This window comes from Cyprinodon variegatus, unplaced genomic scaffold, assembly GCF_000732505.1.
Source record: "Cyprinodon variegatus isolate N-32 unplaced genomic scaffold, C_variegatus-1.0 Scaffold21, whole genome shotgun sequence".
NCBI lineage: Eukaryota > Metazoa > Chordata > Actinopteri > Cyprinodontiformes > Cyprinodontidae > Cyprinodon > Cyprinodon variegatus.
In genome coordinates this window covers 1,148,929-1,163,194 of record NW_015150474.1, presented here as the reverse complement: position 1 = coordinate 1,163,194, position 14,266 = coordinate 1,148,929, and the positions used below count along the sequence as shown (strand labels likewise).

The 14,266-nt window shown below is 38.6% G+C and overlaps 1 protein-coding gene across 3 annotated transcripts in view; it reads left to right on the top strand.

The window, feature by feature from the left end:
* LOC107094844 (zinc finger MYM-type protein 4-like) overlaps nt 1-14,266 on the top strand; it is a 30,798-nt gene that overhangs the window by 11,049 nt on the left and 5,483 nt on the right. For all 3 annotated transcript variants that reach the window (XM_015390727.1, XM_015390717.1, XM_015390709.1), the window contains 14 exons: nt 1,780-1,843; nt 3,630-3,826; nt 3,944-4,068; nt 6,250-6,475; nt 6,674-6,889; nt 7,424-7,574; nt 7,663-7,778; nt 7,886-8,257; nt 8,337-8,487; nt 8,783-8,937; nt 9,869-10,049; nt 10,142-10,255; nt 10,618-10,661; nt 11,496-11,634. In XM_015390727.1, the coding sequence (XP_015246213.1) occupies nt 1,780-1,843; nt 3,630-3,826; nt 3,944-4,068; nt 6,250-6,475; nt 6,674-6,889; nt 7,424-7,574; nt 7,663-7,778; nt 7,886-8,257; nt 8,337-8,487; nt 8,783-8,937; nt 9,869-10,049; nt 10,142-10,255; nt 10,618-10,661; nt 11,496-11,634 (2,251 nt within the window). The remainder of the gene's footprint in view (nt 1-1,779; nt 1,844-3,629; nt 3,827-3,943; nt 4,069-6,249; nt 6,476-6,673; nt 6,890-7,423; nt 7,575-7,662; nt 7,779-7,885; nt 8,258-8,336; nt 8,488-8,782; nt 8,938-9,868; nt 10,050-10,141; nt 10,256-10,617; nt 10,662-11,495; nt 11,635-14,266) is intronic.

Below are 14,266 nucleotides of genomic sequence, written 5' to 3'. Positions count from 1 at the left end.
CGGTTTTCAATTCCCATCCCTATGGACGGCAAAACCTTTTATGCTTTGAGGACGCACAATTCCCAGGCTCTGATATCTGAACACCTCAAGATTCTGATGCTGATCTGAGCAAAAATGATGAACAAATAGAAGATCCTGACTATCATCCCAAACAAGAGGAAGATTAAATTTCTTGTGAGTCCATGGTTGAAGTGGAGGAAACTCCAAATACAAGCTCGTCCGCTAAACCACCACCTCGCAAAAAAAGATGTAATGGAAAAAACATTCTGAAAAGAATGTCTGTAACAGAACTGGTTAAAACTCTTGAGCAATGCATACCTCCTGGCAGATATTTGAGGCTCCATGGTGATGCCGTGAAGACACCCTTGCAGTATTTCAAGTCACTTTTTACAGATGAGATAATTCACCATATTGCTCACCACACCAACCTTTACCTTGTCCAAGAATTGGGGGATCCAGTAAGACCCATACCCATAATTCACCATATTGCTCTAAAAACTATAGAGGTGTTTTCAAGGAAAAAAAAAAAAAACATCTGTACCCTGTATTGATGTTTAAATTAAAAAAAAAATACTAAGAAATATTTTTTTCGTTGCAGTATTCTTGGTGTGGACGTCAATGGTGGCTGCACCTTTGAGTAACTCTACTAGACTTTACCTGACTGATATATTATTTATTTATTTTTCTTTTTACAAGAACTGTGGTTTCTCCATGTTTGGATGGGAGTTTTGTTTTTTCTGATATTTTATGCTACTGGCGTTGAATGCGATGCCAGGAGACGAGAGAGGAACAAGTAATTTAAGCCATCTCTTCCATCAATCATCATGGGCAATGTGAGATCTTTAGGAAGCAAGTTAGAAGAATTTTAAAACATAGCAAGAACCCTGCCAGGTTATCAGGAAAGCAGTAGTATGTGTTTTACTTAAACGTGGCTCAAGGATCATATCTCAGACTCCAGCTTCCAGGCTTTCTGAACATACAAACAGACAGATATTTAAAGAAGACTGGAAAACTCAAAGGAGGTGGGTTGGCAGTGAACAATAGATGGTTTCATCCAGAACATGTGACTGTGAAGAATTGTAACTGCTGCCAAGATATTGAACTGTTTGCAGTTGCTTTTTTCAGCAATATTATATGCCCAGAGAGTTTACCTTTCTTCTCTTAGTTACGGTTTACATTCCACCTTCTGCTATTCCAGGTGACTGTGGAATATTTGATATGCTTGATTTTATACACCTGTGGTCATGGAAGTAATTGGCACACCTGATTCCAATACATAGGATGGATGAGCAAATACTTTTGGCAGTATTGTGTATGTGCAACAGCCATAGATGCACAGACTTTCAGCAGTTGCCAAAGCCTCACCTTTATGGGTAAATATGCGTTCTACAAAAACAACCTACTTTTTTTACTTTATATTTCGTGGTTTAGGTTTTGAATGAAGCTGGGTTTCATCCCATTGAGAGCTGCGCTCTGTTCAAGTTTGGCTTTTAAACACAGAATTATTATGTTTATAGTTTCCAAAAAGTTAACGCCAGTCTTAAATTTTTTTGCTTTATTGTACAGAATGGCGTCTAAAGTGAATAATCTTCTGGGAAAATTGTTAGCCATCTCAAATCTTTTCCATTCAACATTTCCTTATGCTAATGATGAACTTAGTTCATTATATTGACTTTCCTTAAGATAATTCCTGATTTCTTTCTAAACTTACCAGGGTGATGATCGCTGCTGATTTAAGCGCATTAACTAGCAGAACCTTTTCTTGTTTGATATTTTCAGGAAGAGCTGAGGATCAGCTCGGTCTACTCTGTAGGAGGAGGAAACAGCTTCACGTCTTCTTCCGGTGAGTTTCTGTACTTTTCACTTTGAAAACAACAGGTTGAATATTCAGCAAGGCAACTGATTCTCCTGGTAAATTTTCCTCAGAAACTTTTGAATGGTGTTATGCGATGTGAGGCTGTAAGAAGTAATGTCAATAAAGGCAGCTGCACACTTTACAAGAAGCAATTTGTTTTCCCACAGCTCTGTCTTGAAGGTTCTCCCTGCTTGTTCTTTATACGTTGTCTGGACAGAACTGTTTTTTCCTTGCAGTGTGTCTCTTAATAGTCATATGTAATTGCCATCTTTTTATCATGTGAAATCAATGCAGTAAACTTTTGTGTATTGGATTGTAAAAATAGGCTGGCACTTGTAAGGAAATAGGAATTAAGCGTTTTGCTCTCTTCTTCCTTTTCCTTCACTCATCTGAAATATGCCCCCTCTGCAGTTTTTCTTTCTTAAGTGCCTGTAATGCAAGCTACAGTGGAACAGGCTTTCTAAATCAGTCCAGGAGCTATGCTTCTCGTTGGGTATAGATTAAGTACTTGATGAGGGAAAAAAAATAATAATAATTATTTTCCATTCGAACTCAAGGAAAAGAAAATTTTCTTAGTTTTTGTGGCATCTTTTATAAGCTTTAGACTCAGATTGTACTTACACTAAAGCTTCTATCATACTGCTAAGAACTGCTAAGGATTAGTTGTTGTTTAAAAGATGGTAAACTTACCTTGTGATCCACTATAATGGCATGTTTGATTAAAAACTACATCTGGGATCACCAAAGGTTGTGGGCAGAATAAGCAACTGGACTGGTTATAACAACAAAAAGCACGTAAAAAATGTTTGGTCCAGGTCTACAGGCATGCAATTGTTACAGGCTTTTCTTTTTTTTTTTTTTTTTTTTTTTTTTTGGAACCGTTTTTAAATTTTAAATGGAATGATCAGTTAAGATCAACCCTAAACTGACTTTCCAGAAGTCTGCTAGTAGGTAAAGTGTCGCATGAGTTTCCTGAAGAGAACAAACAAGGTGGAAGACGGGTTTCCAACTGGGTCAGGAACACCAAACATTCAGCATGTGTGGGAGACGGTTTTCTTCTTCCTTAACATCACTGTCAAAATCCTTTTTTAAATGGAATTTAAAAAAGGAAAAGCTGTAAGCGGAACCCAAAGGTCATGCAACATCTCTGCTCTTTAACCGACCCTCTGTTAACTTCAGGGCTACGTACAAACAAAACATGAAGATGCTGCTACCTTAACTTCATGGGCTTGTAATTTTACCAATTTTTCTTCAATTTAGCCAATTTGGGATTAAAAAGGGAGAAGTTTTCTCCACCGTGACATTAAAAACTCATTGCCTGGTATCACAAACTGTTGCTACTGGTTGTTTACGCAGCAAATTATTAGGATCAGGGTACAGTAACTTTAGCAGGTTGCTTTCCTTTTAATAAAATGAGCATTCAAAACTCCATTTTGAATTTTCCTACTGTCCTATGAAAAATGTATTGAATCAGAAGCTCCAATTAGGACAAAAATGTAAAAATAAAAGTCTGAAAGTTCTTTTCACTGCACAGTACTTTAACATGTTTCTTCAGTGCTGCTTGATCAGCTCTGTTAGAAAGTTTTTCTACTGTATCCAGAGTGAGAAGTATGTACACTCTCCTTCTAATTCACACCCTTTTCCTTCATTTCTTTCCTTGTTTGTTGGTTTTATCTTTACCCCGAATTTACAATTCATAATCATTTTCAGAATCCATGCGAATAGCTTGTAAAATAATTAAGTTTATTTTTTTCTCCTTTTTTATTACTACCAGTGCCTGCAGTCATTTCAGCCCCAACCCCGACGCATATTTTAATCCCTGGCAGAGGGGCGGTTCTCCAGGCCATGGCTTCCCTCCCAGTTAGGCCACAGCTTCCAGTACAATCTTCGATACCCACTTTGACGGCGTTCCCGCCACGCCCTCCACCACCTGCCGTTCCTGGCAGCGTTCGCTGCAGCGGCTGTGCCAAGGTATTGTGAAAACATGGGTTATATTTTTGTGGAAGTGGATTTTTTACACCGCAGATCTTTCTACCGATCTTTGTGTACCTTCGGAGGAGACGACTGTTTGTTTTTAATATTTTCTAGGTTTTGCTGAAAGGACAAACTGCTTTCCAAAGAAAAGGCTCAACGCAGCTCTTCTGCTCCACGGTCTGTCTGACAGGCCATCTTCCACCAATTGCTAAGGTTCGAACGTGTGTCCAATGCAACAGGTACGTCTTGTTAGTGGCGCCAAGGCTTTTCTTCCTAATGTTGTGACTCTAAATATATTTACTGTTAATTACCTTATCTATTTGCTATTTGACTATTTCAGTATTGTTTTGTGTCTGACCTCAGAAATTACATTGAGGGGTTTGTTTTTTTTTTAGTTTTTACAGCTCTAGTGGCTGTGTTTTTTTTTTTTGTTTTTTTTTGGACAGTAGGCTAAAAGGAAAGTGGGTATGAGAGAGGGAGAAACGTGCAGCAAAGGACCACAGGCCAGATTCAAACCCGAGTCAGCCGCGTCGAGGACTAGGGTCTCCATACATGGGTCGTGTGCGCTAACCACTGCGCCACCGAAGCACGCCCTTGTCATGGTGTGGAGGAGGTCAAACAAACCTTCATTATGTTTTCCAACAATGTAAACATTTGTATAATTAAATACGTAAATGATAAATGTAAACATTTCTTTCAACGACCATTTGCGTCATAGCTCTAGAGATCAGTGGCCATAGCCTGCAAAACGTTTCGGCCTGGCTCAGTGCCAGGCAAACAAAGCGACGGGTGTGTGTCCGACCATGGATCCTAGAGGAAAAAAAGGAAGACGCCTGATGAGAACAGAGGATTCAAAGAAAAGACTCATTAATTTGCTTTCATTATCAATGCAGAGGGATTGTCTGCATTTTTGTTTTTTTTAATGAGAGGTTGTCAGACAACAGAGTGAGTTCTTGGAGAAGCAGAGTCTAATATATCTACAGGATCACAGAGAGTATAGCTGAAGTTGCTGAGCTGTTGTAAATTCCCAGGAGCAGACAAGAGTTCACGGGGCAGAAGGCAAAGATCCAGCAGCGCAGTAACGGAAGCACAGAACCTGACTGACGAGGTGTTGGGTTAGTAGTGACTGAATACGAAAAGGCAGGGAAGAGCTAACTGAGGGAGGTTCTTGTAGAGAGGCTGGCAGGTGGAGTGAGTATAGACTAATTGGTGCTTGACTGGTGTAACTAAAGGCTGAGCTGTGTAAGAGGAGGTGGTGCTGGAAAATAACACAAGGTGATAGCCAGGCCAAAACAGAACCATGACATTGACTATAGGGTGAAGTTTGGATTGAGGATAAATGTTCAAAATATTATTAATCGATTAAGAGCTGAAAAAATGTATTGGGTTAATAGATTATTGAAATATTTGTCAACTAATGTAGTAATCGATTAATATTGAACTGGAGCATAAAACTCTAAAACATGGCTTTAGCTGACAGAGAAACCCACTTAAAGCAGATATACCAAAAAAAGATATTTTGCATTTTAAGATAAAAAAATATATATATATATCTTTTGTCAATATTCTCTATCTGGCACTCCACAAGTGAAAAAGATTTTGTTTCACCCGGTTTAGTTATGTAAAAAACCTTCTTCAATGAACCTTTTGCTATCTGAGTATTAATGATTTGATAAAATATTCAACAGATTTGCAAAAAGATATTTAGTACCAGACCTTAACAGATTTTAAAACCCAAGAGTCTGTTTTCCCAGGAGCCTTAGGAGAGGGTTTTTAAACCCAATTTTCGTTTTGATCCCTTATCTTGGTTTTAATGATTTGAGGGGAAAAAAAATAGTTGGCCAAAGTTTTAGACACAATTTTAATTAGCTGGCTTTCATCAGAAGAACAATAAAAAAGCAAATCTCCCATGGTTGGTCCAAATTTGTGTGGCTTTCAATGTTTAGAGAAAACTAGACTTCTTTAAGTGTGTGGTTCTGACCCCCTCTCATCTCTGAGTTTTGAAGAAATCTCTAAACAGCAGCTGTTGAATTGGTTAAAAACTTACTAAGCAGACTGGCTTTTAAATTAGGTCCCTGGATGAACAGGAAAGGAAATGCATCAAAAATATAAGTGATGCTGAGCAAAATATAAAGAAACAACAAATATCTTTGGTGATTTCCACAGAAAAATAATCATATATAAAGTTTTGTTGAAAAAAGCGAACAATTGATTCTTCTATTATTCAGTTCGACTAGGTTCACTGGGTTCTACGGTTTGGTTTGTGTTTGGAGTCTGTTCAGTTGAAGCATGTGCTTCCTGTGGAGGAGACATCAAAATGAGCTGCTCAACCAATCAGAAGCAGACATGGAATAAAAAGAGCTCTACTTTTCATCAGATGACTAGTAATAACCATTTCTCCCTCCCTTTATGGTTTGCAGAGAGATAGTTCAGCCCAGAGACATGGTCACAGTCCCAGCAGAAGACGGCACAATCATGCCTTTTTGTGGCCAGTTTTGCCTGTCTGTATTCAGACACAAGAAGAAACACGTGGATAAAGTAGTAACTGATAAACGCAATGAGAGGAAGCCTGAGAAGCCACCTGAAAAACCAGTAGAACGTCTGCCTGAAAAACCCTCCTGTAGTATCTGCAAAATCACCAACAAGGTACGATACTGAAGGAAGAGTATAAACATAAAATCTTTGCTTATTGTAAGGTTTGGTGGATGTGTTTTGTACTTTAAGGAAATGTAAACATTGGATGAATATGATTTTTTTTTTCCCAGGTCACTATTGCCTCTTTTGGTCTCCTTGCACGTTTTATAGCTTTTTTTGTTTTGGTTTGTTTTGTTTTTCCTTTTACAGCAAATTGAGCATGAGGTCACCCATCAAGGAAAACTGCACCGACTCTGCAGCGACTCCTGTTTTCTGACCTGGCGCAAACTGCGTCAGGTGGCCATGAACTGCTGCGAAGGCTGCGGACTTTATTGCAGTAGCAAGTCTGGTTCCTGTCAAACGCTGACGATTGAAAAATCTCAGCTCAACTTCTGCAGCTCCACCTGCATTGGCACCTATAAACAGGTTTGTTTCAGAAGAACTAGAATCCAATACAATTTCTGTCTCTTACAATACCCTGTTAAAGATTCTCAATCATCCAGGTCACAGTTATTGCAACAAAGTTTAAAAAAAAAAAAAAAAAATCCACCGGAGTTTGTTTCCAAGTTTGAAGATATTTCGCTTCCCATCCTGGATGCTTTTTCAATTCAAAATGTCTGGATTAGCATTGAGATTTAAGCTAAGATCTCAACAACTCCCCATTCCTAAGCGGCAGACCCATTCTTCCGGTTCAATTTGCATGTTTTCTAAGCCAAAACAAGGCCTTGTTTTGGGCTACTCTATAAAGCTTGGAACTCCACATTAATTCTGACATTTTGAATTGAAAAAGGTTCCTGGATGGGAAGCGAAATGTCTTCAAACTTGGATGCAAAGTCCATTATTTTTTTGTTTTTTTCTTTACTTTTATGGAATGTTTCTTGCAAATCAAGTTTTACTTATAACAACCATATATATAATATATTTTTATGAAAGATAATATATATTTTTTTTTTTATGTAGGCATGCAGAAAGTCTACAGAGTGTGCCAACTGTCACAAGACAGCTGTGGTTTCCTCTACCATCATGGAGCGGGACCAAAAGGGTAAAGTTCAGCTGTACTGCTCTAATGCATGTGTGGAACAGAGTCACCCGGCCCAGCATAACCTCACAGGTACGACACGGCAAGCATTGCCGCGTTAGTCGGATGTAAAGACAAAAGCTTCAGGATTGAAAGTTACTGATAGTTTAATCTGTTGCAGGTACTCCTTTCCCTTGCGGCCAGTGTAAAGTTCCTGCGGTTCCTCAGTACCATCTCGCCATGGTGGATGGCACCATTCGGAACTTCTGTTCCTTAGCCTGTGTGACCACATTTAGGGTAATTATCAAGTTAGTTTTGACTTTAAAAAGTCCCATTGAAAGAATTTTTATGTCCCTTTTTTTTTTTTTATGCTCACTCTTGTATTTTTTTTTTCTTTTCTGCAGAAATCTTCCCTTTCATCTCAGCCTGATCTGACCAATGGAACCGCCTCTCTCAGGGATCCTCCCAGTAAAGATCTTCCGAAGCCAGGAACCTCTACTGCAGCCACCGGAGCCACATCAGTCCCCCCCATTCCTCAGGATTTCTCCTCCTCAGTCCCGTACCCTGGACATCATCCCAGCCACACATCAGTGCCCCCACTAGTGCCTCCTCAATCGGCCGTGTCCACTCCTACTGTCCCTGGACAGGCCCAAGCTAGATCCCCCCTGGAGCAGCCTCTTAAACCAGTGGAGGATGGGCTCAGTGATGCTGTCAAACTCACCTGCTATCAGTGCAGCAAAAAGTTCAGCAGCAAGCCACTACTTCTCACCCACCAGGTGAGAAACATTTTGTCATACATACATTTCTTTTCAAACAATATTCTCCCTCTCAATTGCCTTCGTTTTTTCTCTCCAGGGCCGTATTTCTTTGTTCTGCAGTAAAGGGTGCTGTGATCAGTATAACATCCAGAAAAATGTCCTCACCATGTGCAGCTGCTGCAAAGAGGAAAAGATCCTCTATGAGGTCACCAACCTCGGTCCACAGGATGTGTTCTTTTGCAGCGAAAGTAAGTTAAAAAAAATTTTTTGCCCATGCAAAGTGCTGCATTCAAAACCCTGAAAAAAATGCACTTGTTTTTTAAAATGCATATGATCAGAATTTAGCCAATTTCATTTTGTTTTGTTATCTGGTAGCAGTTATTAAATCAACAGGATTTAACTGATTGGAACAAGTGGGGACAGAAATCTGAAGGTTTTTAATCTAGAAAAAGTGTAGAATTCTGATGAAAAGTAAACTCAGACAATTCATTGAAGAGTGTTGTTGTTCCTTTGGATGACTTCTTCCCCTATTTTAACCCACAGATTGCAAACAGACCTTCAAACAGGATCGCTCCCTGCGTCCCTGCTCCTACTGCTGTAGCCTCGGACAGAAGATGATGATCAGTCACTATGGAGGGAAGATTGAGGAGTTCTGCAAACCTCACTGCATGTCCCAGTACACCGTGCTTTACTATGGAGTAAGTAAAGGACATGTGTACACAAAGCACCAAAAAAAGATCTAAGGATCAGATCAAAAAACGTTTAAGGAAAAACAGCAGCAACTTTTTTGAGGAAAAAATTTCCCCTCCTTCTAAATATTTTTGTTTAAAGTAGAGTATTATTTTTATTTTTAGATGTTTTGGTAAATGCTGTGTGACTAGGTGTAGCAGGTCTGTTAAGCCCAGCTAAAATTATTCAGAATAAGGGCTGCTGTCCACAGACCTTGAAGCGTTTTACAGAGTAACACAAGGTTTAGGTTTGGTCTCTATCACTTGTATAAATTCAGTCATTGTTTAAAACTAATGTCTTCAGGAGGCCACTGATATTTTTAATCTATTTTGCTAATAGTTGTAGGCCATATCTGCATCCCTACTGTTAGCATGAGGCAACACATGGAACCTACAGAGGTTTCCTCAGCAGTCGATATCATGGAAAACGACTGCCGTTTGCCACAGAACGGCAGAACTGCTCGGTTCTGAACTGCTCTCTCACAGATTAAAACAGTTTAGCTCAGAGTGAACGACTCAGAAGCCCAAAACTTTACCCATCCCATATCAATATGCATATCTAGCACTGTCATTAAAGCTTTTTTCTTTTTTTCCTTTTTTTTTAGCTTTTTTTTTTTTGGTGTTTAAATTTATTAGATTTTAGATTTAGTTGATATTTTTTAAATGGTCATGTCAAACATTGAAGGTTTTCCCCCTTGTAACACCCTTAAAGGTGAGGTTTTGGTGACTGTAGTAATTCTGTGCATCTGCAGCTGTTCCACATAAATTATATTGCCCCAAAAATTGAAGACTAGCTGAGGGAAGTTAGGGATTCCCATATTTACCAGGGACTTATCACTGGGGCAGGATGTCCTTTTGGTTCTTTTTCTTCTCTAATCTTGTTTTATCTCTCTCTGGTCAGATGGGTCGGTGCGATGGCTGCAGGAAGCAGGGGTACATGAACGAGAAGCTGCATTGCTTGGGCTCGGTCTGTAACTTCTGCAACATATCCTGCCTGCTGCAGTACTGCTCCCTTCACTTCGAAACAGGTCAACACACTACCAGCACCAACGGCACAGCAACTGCCCCACCTGTGCCATCCGGTAAATTCTCTCAGTAAATTATACCTCAAGTTCATTAGAACTCAAAGACAGTGGTGTTATTTTTATTTTTTCGTTGAAATAATTTTGTGCAGCTCCAGTGCAACCTCATCACTCCACGAAGATGAATCCCGTCATCGCAGATGTCGTCTCCTTAGCCAACGGTTCAGCCTCTCAGCCCAGTGGGTCGGCAGATGCAGCTCTGACCGGTCAGTTTACCCATGCTGTTAGCAGTGGTCATTTTTTTGTTCAGACAAAAAAAAAAACCTGGAGAAAGGCAGTTTAAGGCTTTTATTAACCCACTACTGTGGTGTTAAATTTATTTTTTACATCAATTTCCTCCCATTAATATGCATAACAGGTGTATTAACACTGGGATTTCATAGATTTGATATTTTTTGGTCATATACCTAGTTTTATTAATTCTCCAAAATTACCGATGATGTTCTTTGTTTTTTGTCCACTTTTAAATCCCTAAACTTATTAATAAACTAGTTCAGCTGGTGTAAAGTAGCTGCTATTGAGTTGCTCTTTATGTTTCTAACATTACGGTCTTATCTCTGTTTTTTAGGAGAGTTTCCAACCTCCAGCGTAGATGGAAAGAACCTCGATCACGTACGACTTCCATCCTTTTTCTCCTATAAACAGGCAGCTCAAACAGAAAACACCATGCAGGGATTAAACACACTCACTTTTTCCTTTTGCAGAATAATATCCCAATAAAATGTAGAACAATACAAACATTAATTTCAGTGCATTTATTCAATTTAGGATGAATCTTTCTCAAATTTGTGTTGATCTTGTTTAGTCAGAAAATGGCATCTAGATCAGAACTGCTTGACTAAATTTGTCAATTTTTACTGTTAAAAGTTTCAAAGAGCTTAACGATTATGCTTTATATTGAACAAATATTCCCCTGTGTGAAAAGAACTGGTAGAACCTAAATTCAAAGGGTCACAATGAATGTAAACGGAAAAACATTTTCTAAAGAAAAGCTCTTACAGTGGTTGTTGAAATGCTATTGTCTTCAACTCATTGTGCACATAGTAAAATAAATCATTCAAACATCACTCTGTTTAGGCTGCAATCTTAACTGTTATGATACATTAAAAGTGGTGATTCTTTACTCTCCATGTGGTCGGTCTGGCTGGCTATGCTGGAAAAGATCTGCTTTTCTCTTTGATCCAATGTTGCAAAAATCTAAGTGCAGAGAGAGGCAATAAAAAGATTTATTTTTCCAACTTAAGTCGGGTTCAATATTGAATTTCTCAAACTTTTGGTGTGAGTCTATGCTAATGCAATATGAGATTGACTTGTTTAATGTTAAGTGAATATCTTTGATGTATTAAGATAATTTTTTTTAAATGCAGAGATTATAATCTGTATTTGCCTGATGAGGAAAAAATTGTGTTTTTAATGTTCATATTTTTTTCTGTGTGATGCCTTCAGGCCAGCACACAGACTGACGCCATGCGTGCGCCGGCGCCACGCCGCCGTCAGATGAAGAACAAGTCTGTTCTGTGCCGACCTTTCACTGTGGACCAGGAAATCATGTGCGAGCTGCCGTCACCTCCCGCAGAATCAGAAGGTAGCTACATTGAAACACATTCCACCAGTTTTATCCTCTCTGACAACTAAACATGTAGCAGAGAAGCTCAGGGGAGACTTTAGTGTTTACCTGTGTTACCTTTAGGAATGTAATGGGATGTACCGGTGGCTGAATGTTCTTTTAGCACATTTATTTAATCATGTCAGGAAACAGTGGGAAAACCAGCTTTGGGAAGGCTTAAGGGTTTAAAGTTTTAAAAGTAGAAAGTTTTCTTTTTACCTAAAATGATACTTTGCGGGTAGTTAATCTTATTCTAGCTATATCCAGCAGGTGGTCATCTGAATGAGGAGATATTGACTCCACTATGTGGAGGGTCTAAGTTGCCTCAATCCAATGAATGCAAAGATGCTCCTTGGCACTAAATTTGGTCTTTGGAATGTCTGTTCTGGAGATTAATGCATTTGTGGGATGAGCTAAAGTTTAGTCTCTGTGCTACTCAAGAAAAACATTTAATTTCCTCTCTGCCTAGAGGTTAGAGCAGAGTGGGTCTGTTCTGAAGGCTGCAAGTATTTCCAAAATCCCACAGCCTGCCATTCTGGGTCAGAAAAAGACACTATGTTGTTTACTGGACGCCACAAGCCCACTAATGCTTTTTTTTGCCCTTTTACTATTTTTGCACTGGTTAAGTGGTGTACTGCCCACTGTGTTATCAGAGAAATCTGTACCAGTGTCAGCATTAAGTATTAATACCTGCAACAGTTGTTGAGGCTTGTCTATGGGGACCTGCCTCAACATACATTGTTTTAATGGGCAAATCTCTTCCTTAACCCTTAATGCATTTTCAATGCAAATGTGGCACCAATTACACAGAACTAAACATTTATTTATAGTCCAGAAGAGGAGGAATGCCTGGTATTGATTCCAGCTTCAGGTTAACCAATCAGATAGTGGCATCTATTAGACAAGCCACAATCCCAGTTTAAAATACCTTAGGTCCACAATAGGCCTGAAACTGATTATTTTGCTAACTGATTAATCTGTAGATAATTTGTTCAGTATTGATAATCAGAAAGCAAAAAGGCGCTTTAAAGATTTTATATAGAAATAAAGTTAAATCTTTATCACTCGAGTTCTGGGTAGAGCTTATTCAAAAATGCAAACTGTTTGTTTTGTACAATTTCAGCATAGTTAATACTTTGAGTAGCTTTTTCAGCTAATGGGATGTGAGTCTTTATAATCCTATTAACAATTCATCTATTACTAATTAGTTTATTATTTTCAATCTTCTATTATTTTGATTAATTGTTTCAGCCTTACAGCAAAACATGACTTAGTTCAGTAAATGAGGAAATGATTTAAAGGATAAAAATAATCTAAATATTTAGGAAGGAAAATAATCTCAGTAATCAGACTACTCTGCTCTTTAGATATTATTTCATTCATGATCTTTGGTACTAATCACCTTCTTAAAATAATCGCCTAAGTCATTTTTTGGCCAAATTGACTTTTTTGCATAACTCATGTCCTCCCCCTGCTGGCCACCTATGGTGAAATGGCCAGAACCCTCAGTTGAATTAATCATGTGGTAAAACCCATTTATGATTTTTGCCTATGTCAAGAGATGTGACTTAGGCTGATTTATTTTGCTCAAGTTAAAATACAGTGTGACTTAGGCAATTTTCACACAGCGCTTCATGATGGATGATTCAGTCAGTGAACTTTTTGCACTGATTCAGAGTTCATCTAAAAATGGTAAGTATGTTTTTTTTTTATAACTATGATAAGAAATTAAGGTCTTAATGATAAAGTACAGCCAATTAATATTCCACAGATAGTGTAGAATAGCTGTGTTATTATACTGTAGTTGATCTTCATCTGTGTCAGAAAAATGCAGTAGCTGACAATGCTAGCTAAAATACCATACATTATGCTAAAAATAGAAACTCTTCCAGAAATGTAAAGACTTGGTTTTAATTTGAAAGTGTTTTGATATGGATTTTTAGGGACATGAAACATAGTTGTATCAAGTATAAAGTATGTTTGAAGTATGTATAAAGTATCAGTAGAAGTGCTGCTATGGAGTATTGGAATTGTGTGCGTCTACTTCATACATCTCTGATGAATTTAAACATCAGTGTGTTACATAGTCTTAACACCCATCATAAAATATACCAAAAGTAAATTCTTTATTGTCATAACTGTATGGGCTGTAATAGTTAGGTATTTTCCTTTTTTTTTTGTAGATGATGCATTTGACAACTCCAATGCTAATCTACTCTCTGCTGCTGAAAACGATCTCAGCATTGGAGCCATAGAACTGTGTGTGGCAGAGCAAAACTCTGTTCTTGATGAAGATGTGTTAGGCTCACCCAGCTCTGTGCATGCTGAAGATTCAGACTATCACCCAAGCAACAGTGATGCATCCACTGATGAAGATTTAGACTCACCCAGCCCTATTCATGCTGAAGATTCGGACAAACCAAACAGTGAGGTGTCCTCTGACAATGAAAATGAAGGTGCTGACTGTTCAAAGAAAAGGAAGAGATACAAGAAGTCCAATCCAGAAACATGGAAGCAGAACCAGGCGAAACAAAAACGCCTCAGAGGCGCGTCATACATGGGCACAAGTGGCAAAGAAGTCAGTGCAAAGGCTATGGGTCCCCGGTGTTCT